At 42.7% G+C, this 21,667-nt stretch overlaps 1 protein-coding gene across 1 annotated transcript in view; it reads left to right on the top strand.

The window, feature by feature from the left end:
• Positions 1-21,667, top strand: part of ALDH1A1 (aldehyde dehydrogenase 1 family member A1) — a 653,703-nt gene that overhangs the window by 550,672 nt on the left and 81,364 nt on the right. The window contains exons 8-9 of the mRNA XM_069625815.1: positions 4,190-4,303; positions 7,516-7,618. Coding sequence (XP_069481916.1) covers positions 4,190-4,303; positions 7,516-7,618 — 217 coding nt within the window. The remainder of the gene's footprint in view (positions 1-4,189; positions 4,304-7,515; positions 7,619-21,667) is intronic.

Here is a 21,667-nt window from a genome sequence, read left to right as displayed (position 1 = left end):
AAGGACAAGTATGCATTTTGAATTATTCACAAGGCATTTTTGGAGGGTAGTATAACTTTTCAGAATCTCAATTTTGAGAGTGGTAGCAAACTCGACCCTCGCATTATCAGAAGGATTACCTCTATCAGTAATGTGAAACATATGCATTTTTTCGTATAAAATGGATACTATGTCTACGCACTTCATTTTGTAATTATTTTTAAAACCCTGCGTGTGGTGATTAACTGAATCGTTCACCTCCTTCCTAAGCTGAGAATGCTGAATGGTCATTTAAAGTAACTTCTCATGATCTTGTAAACTGCTTTGGACCTTGCTCTATAGCTTAACAGTGTGCTGTGTGTGCTGATCAGAGGCCTGCAGCTTGGTGTCACAAAGAGCAGCAATGCCATCAATTAAATATCCTTTTCATAGTCAAGAAGGGATGTAAGTATATTGCTCAGAACATAAAAACAGCTCAAATATTGTGCTCGTGTTCTTGCTCGAATTCTTTTAACACAGAATTCGGGGGTAGAGCCCCTGCAGTCCTCCACTACCCATCCCCACCATCCCACCCCATCAATATTGCCAGATTCAACCCACCATAGGTCCATTGCCGTCAGGAACATCCTCAGCCGTTGTCACTACTTTGCGGCTAGAAAAGACATTACCTGCATGGTCCTGTCAGTCCATGACCATCACGTTTTCTATTCTAGATCATGGGCCTCATAACGACCCAGGCAGAGTACCATGGTGCTATTAGCACCATGGTCCATGCCGGTGTCCGCCGTGGCGGAATGGGGAATTACCACCCCATTCCGAGGTTGGTGGGGCAGTAATTCCCCATGCCACCATGGCCCTTCCCCATTCCCATTTTTGCCCCATAGGGCTCAATGGGAATGGGGAAGGCGCTAACAACGGTAGCGCAAATTGCGGTACCGTTATTAGCACCAAAGTCCCTTTGCGGGTCCCTACTTTAATGGCTGGAAAAACCAGCCGTTAAGGTCGGGTCCCGCAAAGGGACCTCGTAATCAGGCGTTAAGGGTTTAACTGCACCGACACCTTTTACGGCGCCGTTAAACCCTTAACGCCAGGGTCGTAATGAGGCCCCATATGTATATTAGAGGTTATTGCTGGGTCTTCTGACAGCTTCAGACTGTCTTTGTCCTTTATATTTCTGCCAATTAATTCTCACCTTCCAATGAAGTGTGGGGATATTGATTTAATCACTTTCAGGTTATTCCATAGACATCTCAGTGTCCCGCTGTTGCAATGCCTGATCGTTCTGACTTGCCCCTCTGAATCACAAACATTAGAGCAAGAAGAAACATTACTGCGGGAAAATGAGCGAGTGCCATTTAGAGGAGCTAAACATCTTTCTACACTTAGTCATTTGCAGCACTTACAGAGGTCACATAGGCGCCCTCTTCACAGATGGGTGACAGCAAAGTCACTTCAGCGCAGAGGCTGCATTTAATATATGTGCCGCCAAAACGATATCATTTTAAGGAAGTACTCTCTTGGTACAAGTTTAATCTTTAAGCCTATGGGCCTCATTACGACTCAGGCGGTAAGGGGTTTACGGCAGCATAAACAGCGCCGACCCTTACCGCCTGATTCCGAGGTCCCTTAGCGCCATGGGGGATTTAACACCTGCTTCTAGCAGGTGTTAAAATCCATGGCGCTAAGGGAGCATTTTGTTAATTAGGCCACCGTAATTTACGGTGGCGTAATTAACACCTTCCCCACTCCCATTATGCCCTATGGGGCAAAAATGGGAATGGGGAAGGGTAAATGGGGATTGGGGACTTACCGCCCCGCCAACCTCGGAATGGGGCGGTAAGTCCGCCAACCACCATGGCGTAAAAGTAGTTTACGCCATGGTGGTAAAGGTACGACCCAGGCGGTAACTTACCGCCTGGGTCGTAATGAGGCCGTATGCCATATCTGAGTTTGTGGTGTGGTAGCTAGTATTTCATATCATTATTAAAGCAACACCTGACTTGTATCATACATGTGTCAACACTGTGAGCAAGACCAGCTGTAGATAGGTTGTGTGTATTCTCTCTAGACAGTTGGTCTCTGCTGCACCAAGCAGGACCATAGCCACTGAGGGCTGCCTCTCCTTTGATCCTTTCTGAGGTTGGGTAATACTTCTCTCCAGCAAGACAGTCCCTCAGCATTAGCTGTCCTGCGAAACAAGACACAAAGGGCACAAAAGTACTTGCCTCACACCAGGGTGTTGCATACCAAAGGGCCTTCGATTTTATGGGTTTGGGAAAGGGGATTTGTTAGTGTAGTCCTCTTCCTTCCTTACCCATGTACTTCTTTTAACACAAATCTCTCTGGGTATGATGCAACCTCTTATCACATTGACAGGGACTGGACCCCTAAATCAGGTTTGCTTTCATTCAGTACTATGCTGCCTTTTGCCGATGAAAGAGAGGGTCTCTCACCCTTTCTTTGATTTATTTTTGGACCATACAGGGCGTAAGAAATAATTTGTTAGGACCTCTTTTGGGAGAGTTGATCTTTCCAAACCCCTCACGTATTGAGGTGACGAGGGAGTGTTCCAAATCAGAGTTAAGCTCTGCCCCCTACCCACTCCCATGGCACAATGAGGGTGACACTTGCTGAGGGGTAGGACCTACCACACTGCATGAAAACATCTCTTTAGTTGGACATCGGACCTGAAAGGACTCACCCTGTCCTATAGCTTCTGCAGTCAGTCTCACAGCATCCTGAGGGCCAGAACAGTCAGGATTTCTGTTTTTACTGCCTCAAACGGATTGAGCTGCATTCAAGCCATGTTCTACGCATTCAGGTGGTTTCCATGCGTCGGGTCGGGATTCAAACCTATGCTGCACCTATGTTGCTTTCAAGACAAAATCGCTGCCCCTCAGCTATCCTTCCTCCCCATTACAATAGCATTTCTCTGTCTTTCATTTACAGGGCTGGGCATATAGAATGTTTTGGATAACTGAGTGTACAAAGGATTTACTTAATTATAAGTATACATTTTCATAGAACCATGATTGGGCATTGTGATAATTTTGAACAGTTGCACTTTGATGTTTGGGTTGCTACTGGCTCACACTCACACCCCTTCCGAGAGTTTAGCCTTCCCTCATGTCCAAGTTCCCACAAAAGGAAAAGGAGGTGTATCTCTTAGCTGTGCCTGTTTTACATTTATGACTGGGATCAGTTGCTTTGTAGAAGTGTAGGGGCTGAGTGGATGGTTTAGCCACGACATATCATTTCACATCTGCAGCTCAGAGGTCCTTATGACACATACACAAACTCTAGTTTCCCTGGGTAGGAAGAACAACATTCATACTCCCATGGGCTTTTCTGGAAAAATATTAAAAAGAGTCAAAGCATAACTACCAATCAGCTTATGCATTTGAGGAGCAGGGATACCACTCACGCTATTCACAAGGCACACAGTGGAAACGTGCAGCCGTAGGCGCGTGGAGTCAACGTGGCAAGTCTGATGACAGAGATGCTGGCTCCGAGGCCACAGATGTCACGCAGAAGGAATGCACACAATGGGATGCCTATTAGTGAGCAGCCAAGGATTTCTAAGGACAAGAAGTATGGAACTGTCAACATCCCAACCCACTCCTCCCTCTCTATTGTTACACCATTAATGCCCACGCAAATGCACTTCATTGTGCAATGTTCTCACGTTGAATGCCTTTGCATGTTCTTTGTCTGTGGCTCGCCTGTGTGTCTGCCACCTTGCATTGCGTAATTTCTCTGGCAGAATCCATTTTGTATGTATTTGTCTGGAAATGAACCCAGGTTTCTTATTACATCCCACCATGTGCTCCTTAGTGACATATAAATTCATGTAATGTAGCATTTGGTTTCAATTTAGTCACGGTTGCTTGGAGTCACGGTAGAACAGCTGATTAACATCTGTGTTTGCAATTGTTCTCAAACGCAGCAATCAAAGGTGTTTACCAATTTGGCTAAAATGTGTTACATTGAAAATTGCAGTGTTGCACTACAAGTTTGTATATTTCGATCTGCAACCTCAACACAAAGCACTGCAATCTAGCCTACCCTCTCCTCCCAAAGTAACGAAGCCCATGCTCCCCCTTACATATTTGCCAGAGCGCCTGAAGCCCATGTTCTTGACAGATGTTTGTGGAAGCAATTCTAATAAGTAACATAACATTTAAATATTGTCATTACTCTATCCGTTCAGGCAGGGATTCCACCGGGCGTAGTCAACATTGTGCCCGGTTATGGGCCAACAGCCGGAGCCGCCATTTCACATCATATGGACGTTGACAAAGTTGCCTTCACAGGGTCAACTGAGGTATGTGACATGGAAACGTACTTTCTACTATTGTATTGGCTTTAAGTGATTAGTTGATTGAAAGAATTGCTTGAACATTGTTTCAAATGCTGCTTAGATATATTTTTTTTTTTAAAAGGTCAGTGTGCGCAAAAAGACCATAACACAGAAATTCATCTTAGAAGAACATTTGGAAGACCTACTACACAGAATCACTAGAAAAACAAGCATTGGCAACGCCAACAATTATAGCTTGTAAACAAGGAGGGCTAATGTTGATTCCTCTACAGCGTCTCTTCAAACTGAAACGTATCCACTTCATATACAAAGCTAGTGCTTATTTTTTGTATTTCCCTTGCAAGACTGTGCCCTGGATTTCATCAGGAAGTCATGGGTGGTCCATCTCTGCTGCTAGCGCTCCTGTTTGTTAGAGCCTCAGGCAGTCATGGCTCACCCTGTGGAGCAGTACTCTCAAGCAGGACATACATACACCAAACCCTAGGTGGTAGTACATTGCAGCCATGTGCACCACTGATCCTCCATCCCTCCGCCCATATATAGAGAACACCATAGTCCCGATTGGCGTGGATGCTGTTGCTCTGAGCACAAATAGCTACCACCAACAGACACAGTAAAAGGATTTTCACCTCTCCCGTTAGAAAGAAGGCTTTGCTATGTGTTTTAGTAGTGCTAAGTGTAAAAACAAAGCAATCACGACACAGAACACAGGGGACAACAAGCAAAACACAAACACAAACACAGTGTAATACAGCAGAACAGTGCAAACACATCTATGTAATGTACCAAGCAGCATGAAGACAAAACAAACTCTCCACAGCTCTATTTGTCATTTCTCTCTCCAACCTAGACAGCTCCACTTGCTCTTTTAAAAAGGTGACTACTCTAACAGGGCTTTCAGTAGGGTGCATTGGCTATGAATGACAAAGCAAGTGACTGACACCAGTGCCCCTTTCTTGAATGTGTCTGTATCAGCTCTGGCAGGGAGCAAAGTCGGCTCCGTCAGAGTTAAAAACTTGATTGGCCTTCTTGAATCCCTGCACAGACATATTCGAACGGTGAATATAATATCTAGAAGGTTAAATCCATAAGTATTGGATGTTATTGTGCCTTTGCAGTACACGTGTGCGCAACACCAAGAAATACGAGGCCACTTATTTGCTTTGTGACGCGCAACGTAAAATAAAGCCTGTAGTGTCCACTAACATGTCATTTATATTATTGCTAGTCTCAATATCATAGTGCCCAATCTGAAGGTTCTGTAAAGCCACACACACTATACCTAGATTTGGGCAGGCTTGTTTGTTGTACAGAATTCTTCTCATATTTTATGTGACATAACCAACATAAAATGTCCTGCATGTAGCCAACCTAATTGTCTTGTGCGACAAGTTGAGTAGGTCTTGTGCTGCACCTTTTGTACACGCACCTAATGCCTTAAGCATGTAAGTATACACTTGTTCTATTTCTTTCTGATGACATATGCAGAAACATGCTGCGAGCTATTGCTAGAATGCTGTTTTACTCATTTTTCAAGCAATGGAACTCAAGCAGTCAAGTTGCAAAAATCGGCCCAAACAAACGTTGTGTAAAAGCCATGTGGACCGAAACCACAAAAACGCTGCACCATTAAACTGGTGTTTTTCGCTCCATATCAGTGAGTCGCCAAGGGTAAGACTTAGGGTCTGATTCGTGGAATTTTTAACATGGTGCAAAGTGACTTGACACTGGTGCAAAGTGATTTGGCACTGCCAACCAACACCCTGATTCACAGAGCAGTGCAAAGTGTATTTTTGCACTGCAACATGATTTTGTATCAGTGCAAAGTTAGTGTAAAGTCATTTTGTACTGCAAAAATAATTTTTGCACCACTTTGTGAATCCGAGTGCTTGGTGGAAGTGCAAAGTCCCTTTGCACCACCTTAAATATTGAATGAATCCGGCCCTTAGTTTATCACTGAATTGCATGCTGTGGGTTTAAAGCAGCTCCATTTTGAATGTTAATTTCTTTCACATGTCAATAGAAAACTCTGCAAGCTAAAGATTAGAGCACATTGCACTGATTTTATAGCCCACAGGGTTGAAAGATGCCACTTGAATCTGTGTCCTCCCTTTTTTATTCCCAAGGAGAAGTCGTTCTATAGAACCCAGTCTCAAGTTACTTGCACAGCCTGGGCTACCTCCATACAGATTCTCGTCCTTCACCGCATGAGGCCTAATGTTAGTTTCCAAGCCATTGCGACTGATGCTTACAGACTCTGGGCCTGATTCTGAGCTTGTAATAATAAGTGCGTGGAAATAAGACATTCTCAACTCCAGTTCCCAGTACCATGATTCTGTGGTGGGTGGAAATATTGGAGGGAAGACTTTGTGCTTTCCAACAGCAAAACCTGCTAAAATCACTCATTGTGGGGGAAACGTGCTGCAGTGACATTGCAAACATTTCTTAATAGATTGCCCCTTTTCTAGTTTAAGAATGTTTTCTTAAACTTTCACTAAACTAGAAAAGTGGTGCTGCAGTCTAAAAAATGCATTGTTTATATAGAGAAAAAGTGTGCAGTGTAGTTTAATAGCACCTCAAAGGTATCGTATTTGTGCTCCTTTTTTTGTCGTGCTAAACCAGTGCTGCTGGGAGGAGAATCCCCTCCATGTGGCTGCCCTGCATTCCTGATGGTTGCAAGGGCTGCTGTCAAGCCATAAATCAGGCACATGCAAAAGCCGAAGCTTTCATGTCCCTGCACCACATTCTTTCTTCATCAGAATATGATGTTTGTAAGTAAAGTGTTCCTCCTTCATGGAGGAACACTTTCTTACATGTGCACACACCTCATACATTCTGTTTTGCAAGGAAAAAGAGCAGGCAGCATCTGCAGAGATCCTCGCCATTCCACTCTCATTAAAAGTGTGCTCTGGGCATTCAGGGTCATTTCCCACATGGATCGGGTGCAAGCGCAGAACATATTCTCTCTGCCTATGTCGTGCTTCATGAATGCAACAGGTTCCAAGATATGATGGATTTGGGAAAACAAGGAGAGGGTTTTGCACCGCATTCTTTAATACAACTGTTTCATATTGCGACCGGATCAAGGCTGTCCGCCAGGAGTTGCTATAGGATGTACAAATAGTGTCAGAAGTATAAACTATCCTAGTTTTTTTGATTTAGGAAAGTTTAACTAATTGATAGTTATCCCTGCTGTTTCAATTGTCTTATTTCAGGTTGGCAAACTCATCAAAGAAGCTGCTGGAAAGAGCAATCTGAAAAGGGTCTCCCTGGAGCTGGGAGGAAAGAGCCCAATCGTCATATTTGCTGATGCTGACTGTAAGCACAAGGTTTATTTCAATAGTGTGCACGTGTGATATTTTTGTGGATTGACGACTTATGCTTTCAAACAGAATAATTGCCTATTTTCTAATTTAAATAAAGCTTGCATTGGCCCTACCTCATGCTCGTGGTGAGGATGGAAGCCTGTGCTTTAATTGGCTTGAAAATTGGAGCTGGGGGTTTTACCGGGACATGGCCAAAAAAGGGGCGTGGTCATGCAGGGAGTCAGCACAGCAATAAAGAGGCAACCCAAGAGTCACCTGAATGCCGCCTGGTAGGCCACGTTCCTGTAAGAGCCCTAGCTCAATTTTGCAATAGAGCCATGGTCTAACAGGCAGCATTTAAGTCAAGTAAGTGCTGCCCCTTAATTATGGTGCTGACCCCCTGCCAGGCACTCCTTTGGCTCGATCTGGGGTGCAGGAGTGATGATTGCAGCATTTCTAATAAAAGTTGTGTCTGGTGTGGGGTCAGCGACACAATGAAAAGGCAAGCCTATTTTCCAAAGCCTGAAGCTCTCGCTTATATACGAGAGCGTCAGGCTTTAGAAAAAAAGCCTTGGTTTCTAGTGGCCTGGTGGGTTGGGTTTAGCAGGAGACTTCAGGGAGCACCAGCAGGGCCCTGTCTCAGACACAATTGTCAGAGCTTGATCTGTCCCTGCCCTGGCTAGCCTCAGCCCACTTAAAGCCCTGATGGAGACCTTTTCCAATGATTTCAAATCCTGTTGTTCATTACATCAGAATCAGTGACTCCATGGAGCTGTTACCTACCCAGAATGGCGGAACCGTTCCATGGGCACAATGGATGGGTGTTGAGCACTGCAGGAAAGTGGAAAGAAAGGCTGGGTGACAACATGTGGTTGACTCAAGCACATACTGGCCTTTAAAGTCCCATGGATGGAGCACATATGTATGCCTGTGTTTTCAAATGGGTGGGCCCATCTTTCCACTCACTCAGTTGGACAGGGCAGACCATGCAAGTGGGGCCGCCACATTGCATGACCTCCACCCCTCACATAACAAGGTGGATATGTGGCTGTGTCCTCACTGAGAGGGTATGCAAGAATTTTGCCAATGTTAAAGCGATAGTTAGCTCAGAAGTTGTATTGTCCCATTCTATCGGGCATGTGTTTTCGATTGGATATATTATCCATCTGAAAAAATGGCCTATACGCCTTACATTAGTTTTCCTCACTTTTATACCAGTGAAAATGCCTGCCTGGGCACCATCGTCTTGTGGAAATCTTATCAGTTGATCCATCGCCCTTAGTTCAAGTGCCTTTGCAGCACTAAATCATACAACCTCCCCCTCAAGCTGACATCACTTGTCATAACGAAATGCTCCACCTATTTTAATTATGTTGGTGGTCAGAGTTTCCAAATGTACCCTGGTATCAACAATGTCATGGCGTTATCTAACGCAGAACCCAGAACATAAACAGACACATTGCCCTAGTTGGCGAGACTTTTCATTCTTGTCACTAAAAGGTTGAAAATGTATATTTAGAATAAAACTGTGATAATCGGAATGATATCAAGTACTTTTATTCTTGTTCGAATGTTGAAAAGAGGAGATCATGTTCACAAAAACATCTTACAATGCTGATGCCTTCATCGATCAATTTAATCGACATACATTGTGATACCTTAGTGAGAAGGATGGAGTGGTTTCAGTTTGAAATGCAACACTTTCACATCAGCAGGTTTTTATAAACTATAGGCTTCCATATTGCTCCATGTTACTGCAACAGAGAAAGGCCAGATTGTTGTCGGGTGATCATCCCAGATAATTGTAATTAATTATGAGTTGTACACTTATATTGTCCAATTCCGATTGAAGAAGCTGTCTACAGGAACATCACTCCATGACATGTGCACATTGGGACGATGTAACTGTAAAATCGAGAATAAAAATAAACATTTCAGGACACATTTTATTTATAATATACAAAGTAAATAAATATGTTAACTATGAATTCAAGTTATAATTATTTATATATTAGAATTATCATTATTATTTATTTATTTGTATTTATTTATTCTATTTTATTGTCTTGCAATTATTTCAGCACACAAAGCCCAGAGACATCTAGGCGCTAGTTCCAGAAAGTACATTAGTGAAGTTCATGAGTATATATATATATGGTTACAGACAGAATAGGTGCGTGTACACAGACTGACAAAGCCACACCTCATGGTATGGGGGGCTACTTCCGGAATGCAGACAGGCATTTGAGTCCAAACGGATACAGGTAAAAAGAGTGGTAAAGCCACACCTCATGGTACGGGGGCTACATCAGGCATGCAGACAGGCATATGAGTCATAATAGGTGCAAGTACAAGACTGGCAAAGCCACACCTCATGGAATGTGGGGGCTACATCAGGCATGCAGACAGACATATGAGTCAAAATAGGTGCAAGTACAAGACTGGCAAAGGCACACCTTATGTTAATGGGGCTTCATCAGGCATGCAGACAGGCATATGAATGAAAATAGGTGTGGGTACACAGACTGGCTACATCATGCATGCATTTGCTGGTATGTGAAATACAACATCAAATATGCAGTTGTAGGTAATGCAGGTGCACAGGTTAAGCCGTACAAAGCTTTTGAGTCAACAAAACAGGTGTATTGTAAATAGATTAAATGTGCAGTGCTAGTAGCCATCTGTGGAGAGGAAGGGTCTAACCTGGTCAGTACAGAAAAAAAGATGGTCAAATACCGAGAGACAGTGGAGGCCGTGACCCTTAATCGAGTGCTAAACACAGACATGCTCTGAAGCCATTGTAAAATGTTTGCTGGCTTCACAGACCAGAGAGAGCTCCCAGATGGAGGCACACAGGCCTTAGACACGTGTGGCGGGCCGGCGTGCAGGGCGATTAGGAGATAAATAGGAACGGTGGTGCAATGAGTCATGAGCATAAACCAGAAAATTCTGTGTAAATGTACAGACAAATGCAGTGCCTCCCCTTGTTCAGAGAAATGGTTCGCGTGTTTAGTGCAATAACATTTGCTAACAAATACTAACCAGTACAAATGTTTGTAATAAAATCAGCAAACTCTAGAGCACGTTTCCACACCAACCAACCTGTTCTAGATATGCTCTTAATCGCGCTGGTTTCATACATGAATCACTCCACCAGTGGGATTCTGCTGCTGAGCGGGTGCTTTACTTTGTTCTGATCTCTATAACCCCACCATGAACTCAACCACTATCATGAGACGACCCTGCAAAGTAAATAAACAGCCTGTTAGGGAGAATTCTCATTTATGGGTAATTTCCCTCACCTAGTGAGTCCCCCAGCAGCTTTGCTGGACTTGTGGAGTTTATTTTTTTCCACTTGGTAAGAGTGAGAGCTTTTCCCCCACTCTTACCTGGGTTTTTGCAATGTGTTTCTACCTGTTTTTGTGATTGTGGACTCTGAAGTACACCACTCCAGTAGCCCCCTTCTTTTTGTGTGTCACACAGCACCTTCAGTGTCCGTGGCACAGGGTTGTCTTTGTCCCCCAGAAAAGGGTAAAGTTACCATTAACTTTACTTAGTCAATCTCCCACACATCCAGTACATCCCATCTTCCATGGAGTACTGGAAAGGGTTAACTCGTATCCCTTTTTATCTGTACCTCCTAGAGCATTGTTTCGCTCTTCTAACATTTAGACTTGGCTGGTGGCAGCGGTATCTACCCTAACTTTTCTACTGCGATTATATTAGATAAATGTGGTACTGTTCTTGGATAATATATTAGCCTTGAACATAAACATGCTTGACCAAATAGTCTTTCTCTTGGCTCCGGTTGGGTTTAGTCGCCATTTCTTTTTGTTAAAGTCCTTCTTGTGTTTTACTTTGTGTGGCAAACTAGGTTTGCCTTCTTTGTTCACTGTCTTTTGGCGGGCTTCTGCCCAGAAGCCCTGCTCAATGAGCCTGGGTGTCTAGGTGGGCTGAATGTGAGGGAGGGGTGTAGTCACCCCCTGCACAGGATATCCTAGGAAACCCAAGACGCACTTTGTCATGATTGGCCAGGGTAGTTGTCCGGGCTGGACAGCCCCCCTGCTGGGTGATTGACAGCCAGGCTGCATGAATGGGGGTTTTTCCACATAAAAGGCAGGTCTCTTTGGCTAGAAGTCAGAGAGTCGCCACTGGAACTACAAGGAACTGAAGAGAAGTGGAGAGAACGACGGCTGCTGCAACTACCCCGTCCCGGTGAAGCCCTGCTGCAGTCCCAAGCTATCTGCCCTTCAACGACTCAGAGAAGGTCCAGTCCGGAGTCTTCTTCCCTTGAGCTTGGTGGGGATAACCAGCTCATCTTCTACAGCCAGAGGATCCTCTTCCACAGCCAGAGGATCCTCTTCCGTGGTCGAAATAGCTGCACCCTGCTGTAGTGGTCCGGATAGCCACCTGAAGAGCCTCTCCTGTTTTTAAGGAGCACACCTTTTATTCCTTATCGCTGCTGACGGCTTCATCCCTGTGTGGTGCAGACCCCCTTCAGACGTCCTCCTTCACGAAGAAGCTCCAGGAATCGTGGGTCTGCGGGAAACCAACAGGAACAACTGCCAGGGCACCAGCTGCACCATTGGAACAAGGTACTGTGTTCTGTTGAGGAAACTGGGTGAATCCATTTCTTCTTAATTTTCAAGGCTTGCCCTTGTCTTCCCTCCTTCTTATAACTTTTGCTTCCGAACATTGACAATATTGAAGTACTTTTGGTTATGTTGAATCGTGAACTGTTGGACCGTGTGATCTTTGGCAACTGGCCCCGGTGTCTTTTGACCCTGGCTCCGGCCCTTTGACTTTTGAACTCCTGTCTCTGAGTGTTTCTTGATTCTGCCTGTCTAACCAAATTATTGCCTGTCATTTTTGCCTCCAACTCCTTCTGGGTTTCTCAGGTGCTAAGTGTGTTTTTACCCCGGTAGCATTTCATGTCACGGATACGCATTTGTTTCGTAGACCGAACTGTCAAAAAGTGATCACAATTGTATTCGCGGTAACGTATTTTTGTGCCTAACATCGGTTCATTCCAACACAGGGTACTTACCTTGAGACATACTGTACAAAGTGAGTTGGATAGTTGTAGTATATTTAGCATGTGTTTTTTATTGAGGTTTAATAGAAGTGTTGTGTTTATAACGAATGGTTTAAAAATAAATGTACTTATATTTTTCTACCTGAAACCTTGAGTCAGTGTTTGCTTGAGTCACAGTAATTGTGGTCCCTTTGTGTTATCTCTGCTACTGCTCATATACTCTTGAGATAAGCCTGGCTGCTCCGCCACTGCTACCACTCTGATATAGTAGTACAGGTTTGTACCAAAGCTAAAACTTGTATTGCCACCTGTAGTCTTAATTGTGTGTAGTGGTCCCTAAGGGCACTACACAGGATTCTGCCTAACACAGCCCAACGAAGTAAAGCAAGCCATTAAGATAAAGCAGACTTCTCATGACCCTAAACACGTTGCAACGGTTACTTCCCTAAAATCTACTCAGACTATCACACTGCAAGACCACATCATGCCAAAGGGATGGAAAGATAGCAGGATTCGATTTGAAGAGCGAGAAAGGAAATCTAAGACATCAGTTAATCAATCACCAAGAAAAAGTAGTTGTGGTTGTAAGAACCCTCCAAAAATACCTCCAAAAGTTTTCATCGCTCGATACGTCCTTGGGAAACTTACTGAACTGGAAACAGCTAATCCTCATTCACTGCAGGCCACTCAACATACTGCTAACCAAGAGAAGCAGCACTATCCAGGAAAGACCTGCATCCTTGACCAATTGACCCTCACTTTGAAACAGGCAAATAACCAGAATCCTCTCTCTCCTAGAGTGAACACACATAAGACCTTTCATCACGAGGCCACTCCCTACCACCAACTCTCTCCAGAGCCAATATAGCAACGCAGACTCCAAGGAGGACCTGCATAGTTCGTTGGAAAAGAGATGCAACATCCGAGAGACCTTAGAATCCCAAACTCCCAAGGAAAATCCCAGAAAATGTGAAACCACACGGGGTTGCAAAGAAATGTGAACAAATTGCCACCTCATCATCATCTTTTCCATAGCTAATCATCTTGCAAGATCTACATCTTCCTCGTGAGGACATAAATGTGCTACTATTCATCACATACACCTACCTCACTACAACATACTTCCTGAGGGCATCCTGAGGCTATACGGTCAAACTCACCAACAGAACGATGATGGGAGGAGGACAATTTGCATTTGCTCGCTAAGGCATCATGAAGATTAAAATCTCTCCATCTGACCACATTGTGAACTTTAAATCTCTTCTCCTAATCTGATCCACCTCATACACATCCATGCCTACGTACAATTTACCTCTTTGAAGATAACCTAGCTGATGTGGTCACCAACACCCTGATAGACAACCAACACCTCACCACATTGAGAGAGTCAAATATAGAGCAAGAAATGGGTTGCTACATAGCTACAAAATCACTCTATGAAGAACTGGGCACCTTACAGCCCACGTGACAAGTTAAAGTATGCAAACCAACATGCTCTTCTGATGAAATACCCAGTCGCTCCACTCGAGATATGAATACTATTGCTTGCTTTTATTGAAAATATTTATTTGTATTGTCTCAGAAATTCAAAGAAAAATACTTTTTAAACATAAATTTCTTAATGCGTTCTCACACTTAAGCACCCAATTTATTTTATTTTATTTTATTTTATTTTATTTATGCATTTGTAAAGCGCACAAAGCCCAGAGGCAACTAGCTGCTGTCACTTAAGAATATGGTTACAGAGATTTTCCTTACATATACGTTAGGATAGACGCTGGCACTTAAGAATATGGTTACAGAGTTTTTACGTTGCATACATTTGACAGTGCAATTTTTTTGAATTACATACAATTCACAGAATGAAGTTCAATTTACATTTTACGTTCATTATTTAGAATAATACACAAAATTCAAAATCAGACAATGGCTGTACCCCAAACCAAAATCATTCACACCCCTTCTATACTGGGATCTACAAATCCATTTGTATATGACTTTTTTTTAACAAAAAAAGAAATAGAACATTTTACATTTCTCCTTGTTTCTTTCAAAGTTCTACATATAATAGAAGATTTCATTTCAGTAATAACTCAGTGTCAATGGGCCTCATTATGACCCAGGCGCTAATGGGTTAACGGCACCGTAAAAGGCTGCGGCACCGTTAACCTATTAGTGCCTAATTACGAGGTCCCTTTGCGGGACCCGACCTTAACGGCTGGTGTAGACCAGCCGTTAAAGTAGGGACCCGCAAAGGGACCTTGGTGCTAATTACGGTGCCGCAGCCTACGGGGCAAAAATGGGAATGGGGAAGGGCCATGGAGAAAGGGGGAATTACCACCCCGCCAACCTTGTAATGGGGTGGTAATTCCCCCTTTCTCCATGGCGGAGTCGGTAACTTACCGGCATGGACCATGGTGCTAATAGCACCATGGTCTTCCGCCAGGGTCGTAATGAGGCCCAATGTGATGGCAAAACGACACCGTTAAGGCTTCAGTTTTAAATTTCAAAGATGTGGTATACACATCGACGCCACTATGCGTTTTGGGGCTACAGGGCCCCTTCTTCAGGTGAAGACTGTTATTGTTAAAGCATTCAACTGTTCACCATCCTGATCCAAAATCCTCTTTTGAGTATGTAATTGTCCTCACACAAAATGTGTTTCAATCAATGAGATTGTATCACTAAATCAGCCCTTCAATTCCCGGACATTCATCCAGCACTTCACCTCCACATTCCTTCACTTGTTGTCACAAACGCGATGCGGGAATGAGAAAACCGGCTGCATCTACTAAAGGATGCACCCATGCAAAAGGTCACACTGGACAGGGGTTTCTGCAATGAGAACACTACCAGAGTTTCTGCTCAGTTATTTTAACCTGTGGAGCGCACATTTCGATCCTTTTTGGCATCTTCACCAATGTGCCATCACCTCCAATGTAAATCAATGCTCCCCAACATTAAAATAGCCCTGTTAGGTGATCCAGATGGGAATCCTCCTTGTAAAACCTGAAGGCTTCACGCATAAGTACACATCCGGAAAACATATAAAAATGACTGACAATTTTCTTAACAATATCCTTAACTGTATAAACAACAACCTTGACATTATGGCTTATAAAAAACGTTCATATTTTAACAAAAGCAACACATTGCCAAAAGTTTACCCCCAATTTTAGACTCCTTAAAAAAGAAAACAGGATGCTCAGGAAAACCTGGTGATGAGATTATCTTGCAACAGACAAATTGACTCAACATCAACAACTCAGATTCTACGAAGTTGAAAAGAAAAAAGCAATAACCTGTCCTTACACAAACTTAATGGAGTCAGCACAACACTGCCAGAAGGAGGTCTGCAAAATGATCCATAAACTCAAAACTACGCAGCCATCAATACCAACAACTTTTTCAGAACTCTACGACTCAATTACAAAACACTTCAACAGCAAATTCCAAGAAATTCAAAACCATTTGGCCAGAAAACAACCGACTCCACCAATGTGAGGTGTGAAAATCTTTGCTTAACTTCTTCACCCAGGGCTTCTTTACTACGTTCAATGCTAGTGATCCAGCAGGCGTGCTAGTAATTCTGTTCCCCTCTTATGTCTACAAAGCAATAACAAAGCAACCCAAACTAGTGGTAAGGAATTCACACTATGCTCAAAATGGATATACTAAAAAAAAACAAAGCGGATGCCAACTGGCACCCATTGCACTCATCCTGGCGGACATCTCTTATGCTTTCAACATTAATAGTCAATATTTTCTAGAAAACGAGGAGTGGTGCATTGAATTCAAATGAACCCATCTATACTGGATCACTTCTTTCCTGACCAAGAAACACACACAGCGACTTTCAGGTCATGCTTCTGCAAGTTGACCCACCTCAATAAAATAAACTCAGGCCTCACTATCTTCAAGTATCCAGATGATACCCAAATCATCTACAAGCTCACAAATGACTGTTCATCAAATTCAATGGGTCCCAAGACATGCAATGTGCAAATGGAAATCGTGATGATAACAAATAGACTGAAACTAAACACAAACCAAAACAGAACTTATGTTCAGGCTCCTCGTGCAAAGAAATTGGACCATGCCCTCTTCCTGCTACAATCGTCACAAATCTTGGACTTGTGAGGGGCAGCGACCTCACAGTAGATATACAGATTAGAGCCATGATAGGAAGCTGCTTCTTTCAACTTTGAAAGTTCAGACACTTCATGCCCTACATGACCTTCAGACAAAGAATCATTGCAGTGATCACACCAGTACTCTTAAGACTAGATAACAATAACAGCCTTTTCTTGGGGATCCCACATTACCTACTCAAGAAACTAAAAAGAGTGCAAAGTTGAGCATCTAGACATGTTATGAGCCTTACAAGAAACAAACACATTACACCACCCCTCCAAACACTCCACTGTCTCCCAATCCAACAGATGATATATTTTAAAACTTTATACATTGCCCACCGTTCCCTCCATGGCTTAGTCTACGAGTCCATTTAAAGTAAATACAATAGTTACCAACCATCAAATGTGCTTCTATCCAGACAGTACCCTAGTAACAGTGGTAACGTTCCACTGGAAATGCCAAGAAGAATTCTCCATCTCCTTCCTCTCAGTCAAATTCTTTAATTCTCTGCCTATGCACTTGTGCACGTAGGAAGATTACCTGACCTTTAAGAAACAGCTGACAATCTGGCTTTTCGAGTAACACATTGGGGCTGGCATTATAACTTCAACATAGTACCACTCAGACTAATATAAATCTGGGGAAACCCTTCAATAAAAGATGATTTAATTCAATTAGGTAAATCTCCAAGGAAGATTTCAAACTGAATCTGACCACTACTCCTACTACTTTCTCCACGCGCCCTTTCTACTCAAAACATGGACAGGCAAAAGCATTTCAATAAGAGGCCACAGCCAAATACTCAAACACTAAATAAACCATCCAGTACCCATTTGTTCACTTTCACCAAACCAACCCCTCCCATTATAACCTACTTCCATTCTAAACTCTCTACAATACACTAGTCACACAATCAATCTCCACAATCGCCAGCTAGGCCACCACTCAAATCTGGTCCTATCACACCTCCCTACACCAATGATCAACCAAGCCCACATCACGCTGATCAAGTAAATAATTTTGGGCTATACCTTTTGGATGAATCAAACTGCTCATGGCTAATCAAACTGACATTCAGTGTTCAGGAACCTCCGGCCAGCACACATCAACACTAACGGATTCACTCATGCACTTTTCTTGCTAAACCATGTGCATTTAGGCCACCAAAATGGCAGAGCTACACTATACAAAACTCTTTACATTACATACTCAAAAGAACAAGTACAAATCTGTAGCCTGTACACAATCCACTATTTGCTGGCTGTATATGCTTGTGCTGAAAAAAGTGGTGGAGTCTTGCTGGAAAGAACAGGCAAAGTAAGTTGTGTTGATCTTTACTGAATTACGTAAGGTCCATGCTAAGTACATTTTCCATGTTATGTTTGTAGAATCTTTTAACCTTTTGTCTGGGGATTCATTTTGCCCTGTGGAATTAATGTTTTCCCATGAAAGAGAATGGTATGGCTTGACTGTGTTCAACAGTAATACACTTGAATAGTAAACATTACTTTAGGTGGAAATACATCATCACGCATAACACATTAGATCCAGAGCAGATTCTCACTTTTTCACCTACAATTGCAGATGGTCAGTGATGCAAATATTTACCTCTATGAACGCAGGAAATAGATGGTGATTATCTGAGATGCATTTTTAATGCAAACAATACGAAATAAATATGTAGGGGGCAGGTAACAGTAAATGGATGTCCAGCAGTTGTTCTGGGGCTCTGCTAGTCCGCAATTGGAATTGTCCTTAAACTGACACAAGGCAGTGTGGACATCTCTCACAGCATCGCATACTTTCCTTATGTTTGCAGATTACTCAGAAGTAAAGGTGGGTAAAGCTTCTCAAAAGTGATGTGCAGACTCGTGCAGATCTCCTAGTGAGAGTCTGGTAGGTTTGTAAGCTCTCAAAGACTTTTCTTCTAGCATGAATCTGCCCAAATCTCATTTAAGAACCCAATTGCACAAGAGAGTTCAGCAGACGTTCGGCCACGTTTGTAATAGAACCTTTACAAAAACTATAGTGCTGGAGAAGAGTCAGTCATGCATTGGGTGTGCATGACATTTTAGCCTGATGAGTTTGCTTACATGAGGATTACCGAGATTAATTATTTATTTAAAGAGTGTCCGTAACTGTAGGTCAATGACATCAACAAGGGTAATAGGACTGGGCCTTAGTCAGTCACAAGTCAATCATTAATTATGTAGACCCTCACAGTCCTTAAAGAAATACCATATAGTCAGGTTGGATTGCAATGTTATGAGGTTTGTACCTGGGAAAAAACACATAGCATATCTACAGTAAAAAGAATATTCTCAAAAGGTGTATTTGCTTAAGTGATGTGTTGAGCTAGTGCATTTAATCAATTACACTCAATAAAATATGTGTCCAATTCACAAGGTTCCTAAGAATCTGTCAATCATCGAGGTGTACACTCAGATTTCCTTTCCCACCCCGTTGGACATTTGCACAACTAATGGCACTTTTCTGCATATTTTAATTTGCATCTCGAATTCAGAAGTGGGGTAAGCAATGGGCCACATTATGAGTCAGCCGGTCCAGAAACAACGGTGGTGGTAAATCCGAGTCCTGCAGGCGGAAGGTGTCACTTCCGCCAGGTCTGACCTGGCGGGATTAACACCACCTGCCTGCAGGCGGAGATGGTAACACCGGCTCTGTCATAGACGGAACCGGTGTTTCCATGTTCCCCATCCCCATGGAGTCCTATGGGACTCCATGGGAATGGGGATTTACAGAATTCCACCTCCCGAATTACCGGGTCACCAGGGTTGTAATGCCCCAGTGATTCCAGAAATCATGGAGGCAGAATGGTATTACGGGTCCGGCAACAGCCTGCCGGCTTTTCCGGCACGGCTACCGCCGGACTCGTAATGAGGCCCAATGAAATGCGCAGAGAAAAACACAATCTCGTGTACCTCTATGGAATAAATTCAGGGGAGGTGCATTCCTTGACAGGGTCATTTCTATCCCGTTCATGCATTTGGACCAGTAGTGGCATGAACCATAGCTGTCCCATTCGTATTATTATTCCCCATACACGGATATAAATGTGTTTTATTTGTTTACATTTCTCAATGATAGCACCCTTAGGAAATGGTCTCCTAGAATCCATATGTGATGCAAGGAGCGCCATACATGCCCCTGACACAATTGTATGCAAGGGGACTGGCAAGCCCATCATTTGCATTGTAGTACAGCATGTTGGAAATGAGCAGGCCATATGTGAATAAGGTGAACTGTGCATTTCTTTAAGTAATGTATATGAAAAATGCATTGTCTGGGCATTTTCTATTTGCATTACATTTTGTGAACAGGGCTCTGCTTTGAACATGTGCTGGCAGGACAAAGTATGACTTTTTACGTCAACATTTCAACAACATGTATTGTTATGTGCTTAACCCGAATCTGTCACCTGAAACTCTGAAATGTTCATCTGACTCAGAATCACCCGAATACAGTGAACATTCAGGTGATGCAGGTTTCTGCTGAATTGTTCACCCTGACCTACTCAGAAGGTGGTTTATGGTGCCAGCATTCCACTGTACAAAATGGTGTATATTTGTGATGCCTGGGGTCATGCAGAACACTTTTCTGTTTGAAAGATGGTTACTCATTCTCCAGGAAGTTGTGCCTATTGGCCCCTTCAACCACACCTCCTTCATGGCTTGTATTTTCGTTCTGAGTGTCTCACCTATGACCTGGTCATCCATGCCATGTTTTAATTCTGTAGCTTTGCCTTTTTTATGTTTTAGGTCTTTCGTACTGCATTTGGGAAATATGTTACTACAAGGGCAGATAGAATACATGTTTTGACTGAATTGCAGTGTTGAATGATTATGGTTTCAAATGTTCTTCATACAACTTTAGACATTAGTTATTAAAACGTACAAATATAATTAACGGAACATCATAGTTGTATCAGAAACAGGATTCTAACTATAGCCTTTGCAACACATTTATAACATACAGGGCACACAGCTGACAATATAAAGATTGATTGTTTTTCAAAAATCTTTAAAGAATATTTTGATAATATGCGTTAATAACCAATGTTTATGGTGAATATAAAAATAGTAGACACACATTCAGCTTTCTCCTCAAAAGAGGGTGCTCTAATTTATTAGCTTAGCCTTATATATTACACATTGCAAAAGCTAGCTTGGTCTTGTTAAGTATGAACATGGCACCAGATGGCACCAGGGTGAAAGTAAATGTATTTCTGCAATAGACATTAGGCCTGATTTATAGAGTTGTTCAACAGGGCTTTCGCATTAAAAAAGACTTTTGCAAATCAGGTCCACTGTAGTGGATGCTCCGTATGCATTTTAATACCCAGTATTTCCCTGTTTGCAATGGAAAGATGAAGAATTAATGAGTAATTATCCCATAATGAATGAGTAACTAGGAATGGAATTGTGTCTGCATTATAAGACATCACTCCTTCTGAAAACATTGATTACAATGTTAGCTGGAATTACAGAACAAATTAAGATTATTCAGACATTAGAATAAAAAGGGCATAGCTTGAAGTCATTGAATATGTTTATTTTCAATTGTATTAACTGGATCTTAAAAATGTTGAGATAAAACAGGGCGAGCGGCCCTCTGTTGCAAACCTATAATGAAACAATGAATTAGTGATCAGCTATACTATTCCTACTGCTCAACATGTGAGTAGATTTGATGTAAAATAAGCTACATACTGCAAACTGCTAGAACATACACAAAATCATACCTCAATCTGCCTGTGCCTGATAAACACTGGACATCTTCACAAATGTCCATCTTATAATATTAACTTGTGCATTTTTACTGCTGCGCTGGAGGGCTAGGACATTTTGAAAGATGCCAGAAGATCCAACC

Source organism: Ambystoma mexicanum, chromosome 6p (assembly GCF_040938575.1).
Source record: "Ambystoma mexicanum isolate Mex_15411 chromosome 6p, UKY_AmexF1_1, whole genome shotgun sequence".
Classification (NCBI taxonomy): domain Eukaryota; kingdom Metazoa; phylum Chordata; class Amphibia; order Caudata; family Ambystomatidae; genus Ambystoma; species Ambystoma mexicanum.
This window is presented reverse-complemented; position numbering and strand designations above follow the sequence as displayed.